This window comes from Macaca fascicularis, chromosome 5 (assembly GCF_037993035.2).
Source record: "Macaca fascicularis isolate 582-1 chromosome 5, T2T-MFA8v1.1".
NCBI classification, from domain to species: domain Eukaryota; kingdom Metazoa; phylum Chordata; class Mammalia; order Primates; family Cercopithecidae; genus Macaca; species Macaca fascicularis.
In genome coordinates, this window is record NC_088379.1 from 57703435 (window position 1) to 57717858 (window position 14424).

Sequence of the window (14424 nt, forward strand, 5' to 3'; positions counted from 1 at the left end):
CCAGCTGGCCAATGCCTTCCTAACCTGTGCTCTTAAATTAGCTCTGCCCAATAGAAATATTACATGATCCACGTGTGTAATTTAAGATTTCAAGATTTTCTAGTAGCTGCATTTTTTAAAAAGTAGAAGGAAACAGGTAAAATTAATTTTAATAATATATTTTAATTTTACCCATTATTACTGAAATGGCATCATTTCAATATGTAATCAACAAAGAAAAAGGTTGGCACAGTTTTTGAAATTCTGTGTGTATTTTACACTTACAGCAAATCTCAATTCCAGTTAGCCACAGTTTAAGTGCTCAGTAGTCACATGTGATTAGTGGCTACCATGTCAGACATAATAACCCTAGCTGGTTTAGGAAGAAGGAAAGTTAAACAAAGGGAAAGAAACTAAAGTCACTGGAATTTATCGAACACCTACTATTTATCGAACACCAGGCAGGGCTAGGGCTAGTGTGAGGCATTTGATGAACAAAAGATCAGATCCTGTTTTTATTTAAAATTTTGTTCATCATAAATTTTTGGCATAAATTTTGGTTTTAATAAATAGTGCATTAAAATACTTATCTTGATTACTACTTGTTTTGGCACATCTTACATCACTCACACTGACTCTAGGCCCAGCCCTGGCATCAGGCACTTTCTAAGAACTTTCTAATGCTTCATTTGGGGGCACTAACTTGAACCAAACTGTGCTGTATATCAGAAACAGAGACCGAGTGTGCTGGCTCATGCCCGTAATCCTAGCATTTTGGGAGGTCGAGGCAGGAGGATCACTTGAGTCCAGGCGTTCAAGACCAGCCTGGGCAATATAGTAAGACCTCATCTCTACAAAAAAATTAGCTGGGTGTGGTGGCATGCTCCTATACTTCTAGCTACTTGGGAGGCTGAGGTGGGAGGATTGTTTGAACCCAGGAGGCTGAGGCTGCAGTGAGCTATAGTCATGCCACTGCACTACAGCCTGGGCAACAGAGTGAGACCCTATCTCAAAAAAAGAAACAGGAGTGAATTCCTGTAATTTACTAAGCTTTGGGCATTATTTTTTAAAATAAAATTTCAATTTAATTCAATTTAGAAACAAAAAGACATTGGTAAACAAATTAAAATTCAAACTAAATCTATGAACCAAACTGAAAATTTTGAAAATACTTCAGGACCAAACCATAACCCAGGAGAGAGTTCACTGACTTTGATTCCCTGGTCAAGGTGACCCTTGACTGTTGCACCTCCCTCATCAGGGAAGAAAAGAATGAAAACAAAGTTTTTGAGAAGACTCTATCCTAGGCCTCGTTTCCTTCCCACATTATAGCTTCAGTCTCCAGCTTTTTAAGGCTTAGTAGCTGCAGTCTCTATATAGTGTTATATTGGGGATGTTATATTAAAAATATAACTTTGATGCCAAAAGAAAGGAAAAGTCTTGCTTATTAAAGTGGTGCCTATTTTCAAATAAAACCCTTCTTTCTTTCTTTTAGGGAACTCAGAAACAAAGCAAATGTTCAATTTGGAGATAATGGAACAACAATATCTGCTGTCAGCAACAAGGCATATGTTTTTGAACGAGACCAATCTGTTGGAGACCCTAAAATTGACTTAATTAGAACGTTAAATATTCCTGTATTGGTAAGTAGGCATTTTAATACCATTAATTTGGATTTTGGAAGAAAGGAAAAAGCTAAGTTAATGCTGTTTATGATTTTACATTTAGGAGCCATTAAGTTATGTTGAAATATACATATATAAAAAGAAAAATATTTTTTTTCTTCTTTTCTTTAAAGTGCATCTTGGACTTTTTTCTAAGATCTATCAAATAAGGTCTTTTCAAATGATGACAAAATTCAGATTTTAGGATTTGTTTTCACAGTTTCTTCCTGTGTGTTCAGGATTAGCAATTGTGCAAATATGCCCCTGGAATTTTTTGGTAGCTCATAATTTTAAAAATGTTTATTTGCCCCTTGTTTTCATTCAGAAATTCTATCAGTGAAATTTGTATACCATTTCTTACTTCAGATTTTTATGTTGGATTTTATATTCTCAAAATTCATAAATTGACACCAGAAATCAATAGACTGGGCTGAGTACAACCTACTGTGATTTCAATGGGCTCTGTTTATAATGGTAATTCCACCTAATAATGACACCTATTCTACATCTATTCTATACTGAGACCCATGAGACGTTCTTTTTTAAAATTTAATTAATTTATTTATTATTAGTTTTTTTGAGACAGGGTCTTGCTGTGTCACCCAGGCTGGAGTGCAGTGGCTCCATCACAGCTCACTGAAGCTTCTACCTCCTGGGCTCCAGGGATCCTCCCGTGTCGGCCAGGGACTCCAGGCGTGAATCACTGTTCCTGGCCCAGTAAACATTCTAATTCACCTACACCAACCCCTTCCGACTCTCCCACCCTAACCCCTAGGTGACCGCTCCATATGCAGCTGGACACTGATGATGGACCCAGGACCTAGACAGTATTAGGTCCCTGCCGCCTAGTCCCAGGGGTGTAGGTCAGGTTTATAATGAGCCTCTGGCCCTGCTCAGGAGGAAGGTAGCGCCACCTTGTGGCCAAAGATGCCGACATGTTTACAAGAGCTTTTCCCCTTTTGTGGTGTCTGGATAACTCAGAGCCTGCAAATGGTCTCTTTGTAAATATTACACTTACAAAATGTAGTACTGAGAAAGGACAGAGAAGAGGCTTTGTCTTCCATATGCAGCCAGAACGGAGCTGACTATCTGATTTTTCAGCTATTTAATCTCAACCTTTACATTTATATTTCCAACCCACTTTGCTGAGGGGTAGTAGGAGAGAGTGGGTGGGGGTGCTTTGGAGGGGATGCTGCTGTCTTAATATACCTCTGCTCCGCAGACTGTCATAGAGTGGTCCCAGGTCCACTTCCTCAGGGAGATCATCGAGGCCATGTTGAAAGCCTATCAGCAGAAGCTCTTTGTGACTCACACAGTTGATGAATTGCTCTGGGGCTACAAAGATGAAATCTTGTCCCTTATCCATGTTTTCAGGCCTGACATCTCTCCCTATTTTGGCCTATTCTATGAGGTAAGTCGATTTTTCTTTTCAGAACCTCTTTTTTTAGCTGACAGCGGGTAGGGGCACCCCAAGCCAGATTAACTTTCAATTTCTTCTAGAAATTGCCTTAACTTAACAAGAAGTTAAGATATCTTGTAGAGTATGTGAAAAATGGAGTGTTTTTTGGAAATAAAAAAAACTTGAGGCCAGGTGCGGTGGCTAATGCCTGTAATCCCAGGACTTGGGGAGACCAAGGTGGGTGGATCTTTTGAGGATTAAGACTTTGAGATCAGCCTGGCCAACATGGCAAAACTCTCTCTCTACTGAAAATACAAAAATTAGCCAGGTGTGGTGATGTACACCTGTAATCTCACCTACTCAGGAGACTGAGGCAGGTGAGTTGCAGAGGTTGCAGTGAGCTGAAATCACACCACTGCACTCCAGCCTGGGTGACAGAGCAAGACTCAGTCAAAAAAAAAAAAAAAAAAAAACCCTTGAGTGCAGTGGATAGTTGGGAAGTTGTTAAAAGATAAAGTAACCCCAGGAAGGAAGAGTATTAGATTAGGGGTGTGCTCTGGGATTGTGATGAGTCTCCTCAGCTTTAAATTTGAAGCTGTTTTCTGGCTCTGCCTCTTCATGTAATCCTGTAGCATTCCAGTTTTTATGGCAAACAGCAATAATTGTGTCCCTGGGCCTTCAGGGTTATACTAAACTTAGAAATTGTTAAAACAGAATTGTGAGCAAGTTTTAAAAAATTATCTGTGTGAGAGACAGGAGTCCTAAAAGTAGGGCCTCACCAACTCTGAATGCATCATTCTGGAGAAGCAGACCAGACAGGAGTTCCCTAGAGGGTCCTGTCTCAGAGGAACACAGCTTCACAGGACCAGAGGAAGCACAGATTTCTTGTCAAGCCCTGACTGAACCTTCCTTCTGGAAATAATTTCAAGAGAGCCTCCTACTGAGAGATATTATGCAAAGGTTCCCTTGAGGCCCTTTTGGTCCCAGTGGCTGCAGTCCATCAGCCAGATAGATCTTGTTGCTAATATCTCACCGTTTCTCAGATAATTTGCATTATATAACTTGCTTTTTTGTTTTTACATCATTGAATTCACCAGACTGATAGCCACACTATCTTATGTGGTTGTGAGGATTTCATGAGATGATTCGTGCAAAAATTTTAGACCAGAGCCAGGAATATTATACTCAACAATTGTTCACTCCTATTATTATAGAGGAGCTACTACCTGTGCTGTTTCTGAGAAATCATAGCTACATGCCCAGATAAAGAATTTTAGGAATATATAGTGTCTGTATGTGCCCTTAAGAAGTATAACTTGGAGAGAATATGCAATTGAAGAAACCTTAATTGAAAATAGGACTATATTAATACCACCTTCTTCCAGTGTAGCTATTCTGGTATAATTGGTCCTGGTCCTGGACTTAGGCATTTAAATTTGTTATTATTGAGAAATAATTCACTTACTATAAAATTTACCATTTTAAAATGTACAATTCAGTAGTCCTTAGTATAATCAGAAGGTTGTGCAACCATTACTGCTAATTCCAGAACATTTTCATTATCCCAAAAAAGACACTGCATACTCTCTTTGCAGTTACTCCTATTCCCGTCTTACTCTCGCAGGCCTTGGCAACCACTGTCTACTTTCTGGCTCTGTGAATTTGCATATTCTGGACATCTCATATAAATGGAATCATATAATATATGCCCTTCTGTGTCTCCTTTTTAAATGTAGTATAATGTTGTCAGGGTTCATCCATGTTCTAGCATGTATGAGTGTTCCATTCCTTTTTATAACTGAGGAGTATTCCGTTGTGTCGATATACCACATTTTGCTTATCCATTTATCAGTTGATGGACATTTGGGTTGTGTTCCTTCTTGGCTATTATTAGAAGTGCTGCTATGAATATTTATTCATACAGGCTTTTGTATGAACATTGGGTATATACCTTGAAGTGGAATTCTCTTGAGTATATACATAGGTGTGGAATTTTGGAGTCCTGTGAATTCTGTTTAATTTTTTTAGGAACCGACAAACTCTTTTCTGCAGTGACGGCAACATTTTTATATTCCTGCTAGCAATGTATAAAGGTTCCAATTTCTCCACATCCTCACCAACGCTTACTATTTTTTTTTTTTTAATTGCCATCCTAGTGGGTGTGAAGTGGTATCTCATTGTGGTTTTGATTTGCAATTCCCTAATAACTAATGATGCTGAACATGTTTTTATGTGCTTTTTGGCCATTATTATATTTTCTTTTGGGAAATGTCTCTTCAAATCCTTTGCCCATTTTAAAATTGAGCTCCTACTTTTTAAAACCATAAAATAATAATATGGTTAATATAGTATTTAGCAAAATAGTCACTATTTTCTGGTCCTGGTTCAGTCTTGTGTAGCAGTTAGGCCCTAGTAGGACAGTTTCATGAAGATTAAATTTTTTAGTTACTGTATTAGTTAGGGTTGCCAGAGAAACTGAATCAAGAGGGTGTGTATATGGAGATGAGAAAGAGGGAGAGAAAGAAATTTATATTATGGAATTGGCTTATGTGATTATGGGAGCTGGTAAGTCTGAAATCCATAGGGCATGCCAGCAGCTGGAAACTCAGGTAAAAGTTGATGATGTGGTCTTGAGTTTGAAATCTGTAGGGCGGGCTGGAACCTGGAAATCCAGGCAGAATTTCACTGTTGCAGTCTTGGGGAGAATTCCTCCTCTAGGAAACCTCTGTTTTTGCTTGTAAGGCTTTGAACAGATTGGATGGGGCCCCGCCACTCATTGAGGGTAACTTCGCTTAAAGTTAACTGATTGTAGATACTAATCACACCTACAAAATACCTTCACTGCACCATCTGGGCTAGTGTTTGACCAAACAACTGAGCACCATAGGCTAGCCAAGTTGTCATCAAATTATCGCAGTTACTTTAAATGATCGTATTCACGTATTTTCAGAAAAATGGGACTAATGATGGAGACTATGTTTTTCTAACTGGAGAAGACAATTACCTTAACTTTACAAAGATTGTGGAATGGAATGGGAAAACGTAAGTCTAATGATTTATCAGTGGAGTTATTTTTTCAGTTTTCATTTAAACTACATATCTACTTCTACATTGTTTAAAAAATGTGTTTAAGCCTTTTTTGGATGAAAAATATAAAAACATGTAAACAGTCTTGTAATTTTTATTCTACAAATCAAGGTGGTGGTAAAACATCTTACAGAGTAAATATTCGTGATTTGTAGATTTATCATGGCCAGGCATGAATTACAGGCCAGTGAAACTTCCCACTCTTGCTTAGTAGTCATTGAGTGATGTGTAGTAGCTACAGCACAAATACTTTTCAGACCACCACATGTTTTGGGCTATTTGGCCATTGCCTCTATGAAAACTGATTTGGGGCCAGGGACCTACTTTTTCTCCCCCTTGATCTAATTAACACTGTTGTGTCTGTGTATGGAGAAGACACTGTGTGTAGATAGCTCCAGTTAAATCTTGCAAAGTCCTGACTGTTTAAGAGAATCTAAACTCAAATGTGATCATCTTTACTCTTTCTTGCGCTTATCAATTATAGGTCACTTGACTGGTGGATAACAGACAAGTGCAATATGATTAATGGAACAGATGGAGATTCTTTTCACCCACTAATAACCAAAGATGAGGTCCTTTATGTCTTCCCATCTGATTTTTGCAGGTAAAAGCTTTAAAGATAAGTTCTTTTTTAAAAATAAGGTCTTTCACTGCAAGACCACTAAAAGCATGAGGAATATATGCAGACACACTTATTATGCATGGATATTTATGCTTAATCAGTGATACATGCTGATGGCACATCGAGACAGTATAGTGTACTGGTTCACAGCACAGACTCCTGACTGTTGGTTTGAATCTTAGCTGTACCACTTATAGCTGTGTGACCTTGGGCAAATTACTTAACCACTCTGTACCTCACTTTCCTCATTTGTAAAACAAAGATAGAAATTGTTAACTATGTTAGAAGTTATGAGGACAAATGAGTTAGTATTAGTAAAATACTTAGCCCAGGGCTTGTCACACAGTAACCAATATTAAGTGTTGGCTGTTAGTTACTATGATATGCTCTGTCAAGCTTAAATTGACCTGGCCTACTTCCAGTCAATAGGTTGTCTCTACATGGAAGCCAAATAGAGGATACTATTGTCCATATTTCAGGAGAGTGGTGTCCTCAGGGGAGACAGAGACGGAATGGAATCAAGAGCATTATGTAGATAGGTTTGGTTATATCCATAATATAATTTTTATTTGTCTAAGTGGCGGATACAAAGGTATTTGTTAGAATATTTTTTCTCTTTCTGGTGCCTAAAATATTTCATTAAAAAATGCTGTGGGGGTGGTTCGTGCAGTGAAACCACCTATGTTATTCATAACCTTGCGAGAGATGTATCAACAGCTCTGGTTCAGAGATGAAAAAGTGAGGCCCAGAAGGCTATTCCGGCCAGCCTTCACAGGAGGGCCTGAGGCTCACTGGTGACTGTACATCGAAGTGGTCTGTGAGGCACTATGCAGTGTAAGCAGTGGTCATATTACACGGGACCATGTTTGAAATCAGTAAGAATGAAAGGCAGAATTACGTTGAACTCCATTTAAATAAATGACTGGGGCAAAACATGGAATCTGATTTTTTTTTTTTTTTTTTTGGTGGGGGGAAGGAATGAATATCAAAGTGTATATTCTAATAAAATATCTGCCCAGTGTAACACTTTTCAAGTGCCCCTACAAGGCCACAGCCATCGCTGCCTGTTCTACCTTAGCTTTGGCTCTGCCATGCCCTGGTTTTCCTGGCTTTGCTGGTGACCCGTCCGCACTGGCATGTGTCCATGCAGGTCTAGAGGCCTCTTATTTTTTATGTGAGTCTCCATTCTAAATGTTATCATCTTAATTTTCTACCACATATTGTTTTTTCTTGTTTGGATAATACCTCCATTGCTACCACTTAAACACCTTTCACTACAATTCATCTTCTGCTTTATTACACGTTGAGCTGACAGAAGGCCTTCCAAACATTCTTTTCTACTTACCCTATGAGCTTCTGGCCACGTTGTACCTGAGAACTGTTGCTAACTTGTGAATTTGGGGCAGATTACAATGACCAGAGTCCACATTCACTTTTTATTCTTATATCCTAACAGGTCAGTGTATATTACTTTCAGTGACTATGAGAGTGTACAGGGACTGCCTGCCTTTCGCTATAAAGTTCCTGCAGAAATATTAGCTAATACGTCAGACAATGCTGGCTTCTGTATACCTGAGGGAAACTGCCTGGGCTCAGGAGTTCTGAATGTCAGCATCTGCAAGAATGGTAAGAACTCAAGAGAGGGGGTATGATAGGGGTGTCAAGAATGCAGAAGGATTGGAGTTCAACAAAGAATATGTAGCTGGGCATAGTGGCACACACCTACACTACCAGCTACTAAGGATGCTGAGGTGGGATGATCACTTGAGCCCAGGAGTTCTCAAGTCCATCCTGGACAACATAGTGAGACCCCTATCTCTAAAAAACAAAACAAACAGAAAAGAATATGTTGTCAGCCCAATAGAAAGATCAGTTTCTTTCAAGAATAATGTTTCATAACATGGCTATTGAATGGTAAAAAAAATTATTGGCTTTTCTGTGATGCTTTTTATTTCTAGAATGCCATGTCGTGTTTTTTTTCTGGACAGTGGTTTAGAAGTCTTAACAGTAATAATAGCTCATGTTTACTAAGCACCTGATGTATGCCAGTCGCTGTCCTAAGTGCTTTACATATTTGCATGTATTAACTACATGCAAAACATTTAACTGATTTCAATGTTCAAAACAATGCTGAGTCTGGGCACAGTGGCTCATGCCTGTGTTCCCAACGCTTTGAGAGGCTGAGGTGGGAGGATTGCTTGAGTCCAAGGGTTCAAGATCAGCCTGGGCAACATAGCAAGACCCCTGTCTCTACAAAAAAATAAAAAATAAAAAATTAGCTGGGTGTGGCGGCACACACCTGTAGTCACAGCTGCTCAGGAGGCTGAGGCAGAGAGATTGCTTGAGCCCAGGAGTTTGAGGTTGCAGTGTGCTATGATTGTGCTACTGCATGCCAGCCTGACCAATAGAGTGATTCCGCACCTCCCGGCCAAAAACAGATGCTAAAAGAAAAAGTGGACAACTCGGTTTTAAGAAAGGGCATATCATGGCAAAGATTCTCAGTGATTTTGAAGCAGAGTTAGTTTTAAACCCTGACACAAATGTCCCAGTGTTTCTTAAGGTCAGAGCTACTCTGCTCCTTTCCGTGAATGAGGCAGAATTATCAGTGGCACAACTGACAAAACTATTCTCTTCATCTTGAAGAGTAGTTTTAATAGCCACAAGTTGCAGAATTATTCACAACGACCTTACAGATGGTAGATATTCAGTGGCCTGTTTTTATAAGTGGGGAAACGGGCTCAGAGAGGTAACACGATTTGGATGCGACTCCTCCCTCTGAGCAGATCTCTGGCGGAACTCAGGGTCTTCTCATATTTGCCCTGTGATTCCCTCTTTGGCTATAATTCCTCTATAAAGTTTCTCTGGAGAGCTATCTCTGTAGTCCCTTTCTCCTGAATAAAGTAATGTGCTCACTTTTGCTCCCGTATTAACGCGTTTTAAAATCTCCTTTCAGGCCTGGCATGGTGGTGTGTGCCTGTAGACTCAGCTACTCAGGAGGCTATGATGGATGAGTCGCTTGAGTCCGGTTTGATTCTAGCCTGGGCAACATAGCGAGACTCCATCTTTTAAAAAAGAAAACAAAAAAGAATAAGATATCATTTTGGAATAAGTCTGAGGTCAGCAGTATACCTCCTGATCCTTGTCTGAGAGGGCAGTGACCCCCACACCTGGCCTGACATCAGAATTATCTGAAGAGTTATTAAAATATGTTGGTGAGGCACAGTGGATCATGCCTGTAATCCTAAGCCTTTAGGAGGCTGAAGCAGGAGGCGCACTTGAGGCCAGGAGTTTAGACCTGCTGGGCAACAGGGAGACCCCATCTGAACAAAAAATTTAAAAATTAGCTGCTCATAGCTCAGCATACACCTATAGTCCCAGATACTCAGGAGGCTGAGGCTGGAGGGTCGCTTGAGCCCAGGAATTCAAGGCTGCAGTGAGCTATGATTGCAACATTGCACTCCAGCCTGGGCAACAGAGTATCCAAAAAAAATTTATATATATATATATATATATATATATATATATATATGTGTGTATATATATATATATATGTGTGTATATATATATATAAAATATATACGTTACATATGTATTATATATAGTGTATATATTATATTGTGTATATATTATATATAGTGTATGTATTATATAGTATATATATAATATACAACTGACAAAAGTATTTTCTTCATCTTGAAGACTAGGTTTAACAGCCGCGTGTGTGTGTATATATATTTACGTATGTATATGTTAATATATTTCTTAATATATGAATGTATTAAATTATATAGTTATATAAATATGCATATATCTGCATATACATATATTTGCTATATTTTAATATACTAGGTATGTATATAATATATAGGTATACACACATGTGCACAAGCATGCACACACACGTATGTCCTAGGGTCCCATGTTGAACATACCAGGGCCCCAGAATCTACACTTTTAACAAGTGATTTCCATAAACATGGCGTCTAGGTATTTGGGGACCATTGTGCGAGGGAACATGGTGCCCTTTACCTGGAGATAAAGACCAAGGGTGCATGGGGACATGTTCCTGGTTGTGATCTCCCCCATTGCCTTACTGGTGAATAGTCCTGAAACAGTGTCCCTGCCCCCTCATCTGGTGTGCATCTGGCTCAAAGCAAAAATGTAGATATATTTTCTCTTGCCGTTTTTATTAAATTCTATTTCCTCAAGAAGCTGATGCCAGAATCAACAGAAATATTCTACTTTACACATTTAAACTTCTTGCTACAATCCTTTTCCTCTGTTATATATTCCCAAATTGGGACTGCGGTGAAACTCTCCAGGATCATCCTCCAGTGTTTTGAATTCTACAGGGGAACATTTTGGATAGCAGGATGAGTGAGTGTTCTGGAGTCAGGCAGATCTGGGTTTGAATCCTATTCTATTTGTTGGCAAATTGGCCAAAGTTTATTAAGGAGGGTTCCAGACATCAGTTTTCTCATTAATAAAATGGAGGTGGTTATAGCTTCTTGAGGTTGTGTGAGAGTTAGAAATAATGTATGTAAAACACTCAGGACAGTGGTCCTTAATAAGCCATCAACAGATTTTAAAAATACATTTTCGAGGTCATTATAGGTCACAAAGAAGGAAGTCATGATTTTCTGGAACTGTTCAGCAGTAAACAGCAAAATGCATGTGCACGTGTGATGTGTTCCTTGAGCCATGGGCTGGTGGATATGTAAGCAAATTTAAATAACTTGCCGATAAGCTCCTTTCTCCAAAAATATATTGCCCTGGCAGCAATTATTGGGTCCCTCTCTTCTTTTCAATAGCCAGATCTAGAATAGGTTTCCTTAGTACCTTGTTTCCCTATTTGGTTATATATATATATAAACATTAAATTTATAACATAAGCACTTATTTGGTTCTTAAAATGAATAGGAAAGGAAAAAAACCCAGAATCTTTGTGATCTGGTTAGAGGCTGGGTGTATAGCACAACCACAACCAGGCTAACTCTTAAAAAATTATATAAGCCAGGTGTGGTGGCTCAAGCCTGTAATCTCAGCACTTTGGAAGGCTGAGGTGGGCAGATCACTTGAGGTAAGGAGTTTGAGACCAGCCTGGCCAACATGGCGAAACACTGTCTCTACTAAAAATACAAAAAAATTATCTGGGTGTGGTGGCGCATGCCTGTAGTCCCAGCTACTTGGGAGGCTGACGCAGGAGAATCACTTGAACCCGGGAGGCAGAGGTTGCAGTGAGCTGAGATTGTGCCTATCTTTGGTTAAAAAAGAAAAAAAAGAAAAAAAAAACCACCACAATTTTTTTTTTTTTGATTTTAGAAATAACAAGAAATAAAAAGCCCACTTACTCCTAGAGAATTGTAGTTGAAACTAGTGCTTTGAGGTACAATACCCCTCATTCACTTAGTATTCTGCCTTCATAACCTGATGGCTAGCTGTCCCTGGGTAAATTTTGTAACTTTTGTGAACCTCACTTTCTTCAAATGCAAAGTGAGGCTAATAGTTCTAACTTCATTGGGCTGTTGGGAGCATTAATTAAAATAATGTATATGAAGCACTTTAACTTCTGTAAATATATGTTGAAGAATAAATAATTCAGCCTGAACTTCAGTATATAATGAGGAATAAAAAATTGGGGGTAAATGAGATGTCAGAAAATGAAGTATAAATCCTGAACTAGGAGGTAAAGAATGGTGTTTTAGCCTGCCCAAGTTAATTTATATGTAGCTTTTAAATTTTTTCTTTAGGAACCAGGCTGTGGCCAGGAACTTTTATATTCAGCTTAGATTTTAAGAACAGCATCATTCATTTCTGTTTTCCTTCAAACGCAGGTGCACCCATCATTATGTCTTTCCCACACTTTTACCAAGCAGATGAGAGGTTTGTTTCTGCCATAGAAGGCATGCACCCAAATAAGGAAGACCATGAGACATTTGTGGACATTAATCCTGTGAGTACATATTTCCTCCTGGTAAAAGAGCATATGTTTTATTCTGTCTATACAGTGTTCACCAGTTTAGTCCTGAGCCTTCTTTAAAAACATCCTTACTTTCATATACATATTCAAGTGGGAGAAATTCACCTTAGTGCTAGTGGAGGCAGTGTCTCCTAGCCCTATAATTAGAAGGCTGAATTGTGTGGATTGAATAGCAGAAACACGAGCAAACCTGCCTTTAACAAAAAGCAACAGTGAAAACTCAGTTATTGGAAACTACTGAGATTGGACCCATGTAACCCGGTCAATCTTCTGTTGCTAGCCTTGGACCTCAACATATATTTATTTGTCCCCTTGGGACACAGATCAAAAAAGTTAAAGATGTCCCTTTGCTTCCTCACTGCCAGGAGTATTTTGGTTGAAATATGAATATGTATATTAACCTCAGGCACTTTTGGCAAACTTCTTTCTACAGGTTATTTGAGAGTTTATTATCTTATTAATTATAAAGGTATCAGATATACATAGAGGAGACATACATATGTGTGTGTGTGTGTGTGTGTGTATGTATAATACACATTTAATCCTGTATTCATAGAGGAGAAAAACAAAAACCATGCTAACCATGTCTTCATTTTTGGAATTTGAACATTATAGACCAATAAAAAAAAAAAAAGCAAGAACATTCTTTTAGCACAGTATTTTATGGGTACTTCACACTCTTAGCTACATACATTGCATTTGTATCTGAGAAACCATTGATCTTATGCTCTGGTGAATAAGATCGTGTGTGGTTTTCTCCCTTTTCTCTCTTAGCCATCAGCTGATCAGTTCCCTTGGATCAGCCAAACTGTTAGCAGTGCTTGTCACCAAGGGATGAATGCAGTCTTATAACCTTAGTGCAAAGATGGAGCTGCCCTAAGGAAGACAAGTGCTGCAGTTGTCCCCCATGGCTGTGCTAGGTGGGCCCTATACTTGGATGCCACTCTCTGGCAGTGACCACCACCCTCTGCTTAGCTCTCTGGACAACTGCCTGGAAATCCAGACGTGACAGGCTATCTTTTGGGTCTCCTTCCTGTTGGAGTCCTTCTGAAGCTGTGCTACTCAGAGTGGCAGCATCCTGGGAGCTTGTTAGAAATGGCCAGTCTACTGAATCAGAGCCTACATTTTAACAGGATTCCCAAGGACCCACATTCATACTCATGTTTGAGACACATTGGTGTACCAGCCACCTAATACATGGTTCTCATTCTGTTCTGGGGATCACTTTTACTTGTTTCCACTCTAACACATGGTAATGGTCACCTTGTTTATCAGGACTACACAGAAATGGTGCTCTATTGAAAAAGTTGTTTGCAGTTTAATAAATCCTAATGTTTCCTTTTCACTTCTCTGATTTGCAGTTGACTGGAATAATCCTAAAAGCAGCCAAGAGGTTCCAAATCAACATTTATGTCAAAAAATTAGATGACTTTGTGTAAGTTTTGTTTCTTTCTATGGAGGAGACAGCAGTTTTGCTCCATTGCCCTTCTGGTGGGGTTGATGGTAGGAGGACTACAGCCTACTTCACCTAAGTCTGCTCACCCCTGCCCTTCAGGGATGGGGCAGGATCAGCATTTTCATGGGTGCCTTGGTCTTGGAATTTACTTGTTGTATTTAATCATACAGTTACAGAGTGCTTCCCATGGATCAGGTATTATTCTTAGCACCTTATGTAGATTCACATATAACCTTG

General features: G+C 39.1%; 1 protein-coding gene across 1 annotated transcript in view; it reads left to right on the forward strand.

The window, feature by feature from the left end:
• The window catches only part of SCARB2 (scavenger receptor class B member 2), a 56374-nt gene that overhangs the window by 32584 nt on the left and 9366 nt on the right, over positions 1-14424 (forward strand). The window contains exons 3-9 of the mRNA XM_045392464.2: positions 1475-1622; positions 2866-3054; positions 5993-6084; positions 6614-6733; positions 8208-8377; positions 12586-12704; positions 14093-14166. Of these exons, the coding sequence (XP_045248399.1) occupies positions 1475-1622; positions 2866-3054; positions 5993-6084; positions 6614-6733; positions 8208-8377; positions 12586-12704; positions 14093-14166 (912 nt within the window). The remainder of the gene's footprint in view (positions 1-1474; positions 1623-2865; positions 3055-5992; positions 6085-6613; positions 6734-8207; positions 8378-12585; positions 12705-14092; positions 14167-14424) is intronic.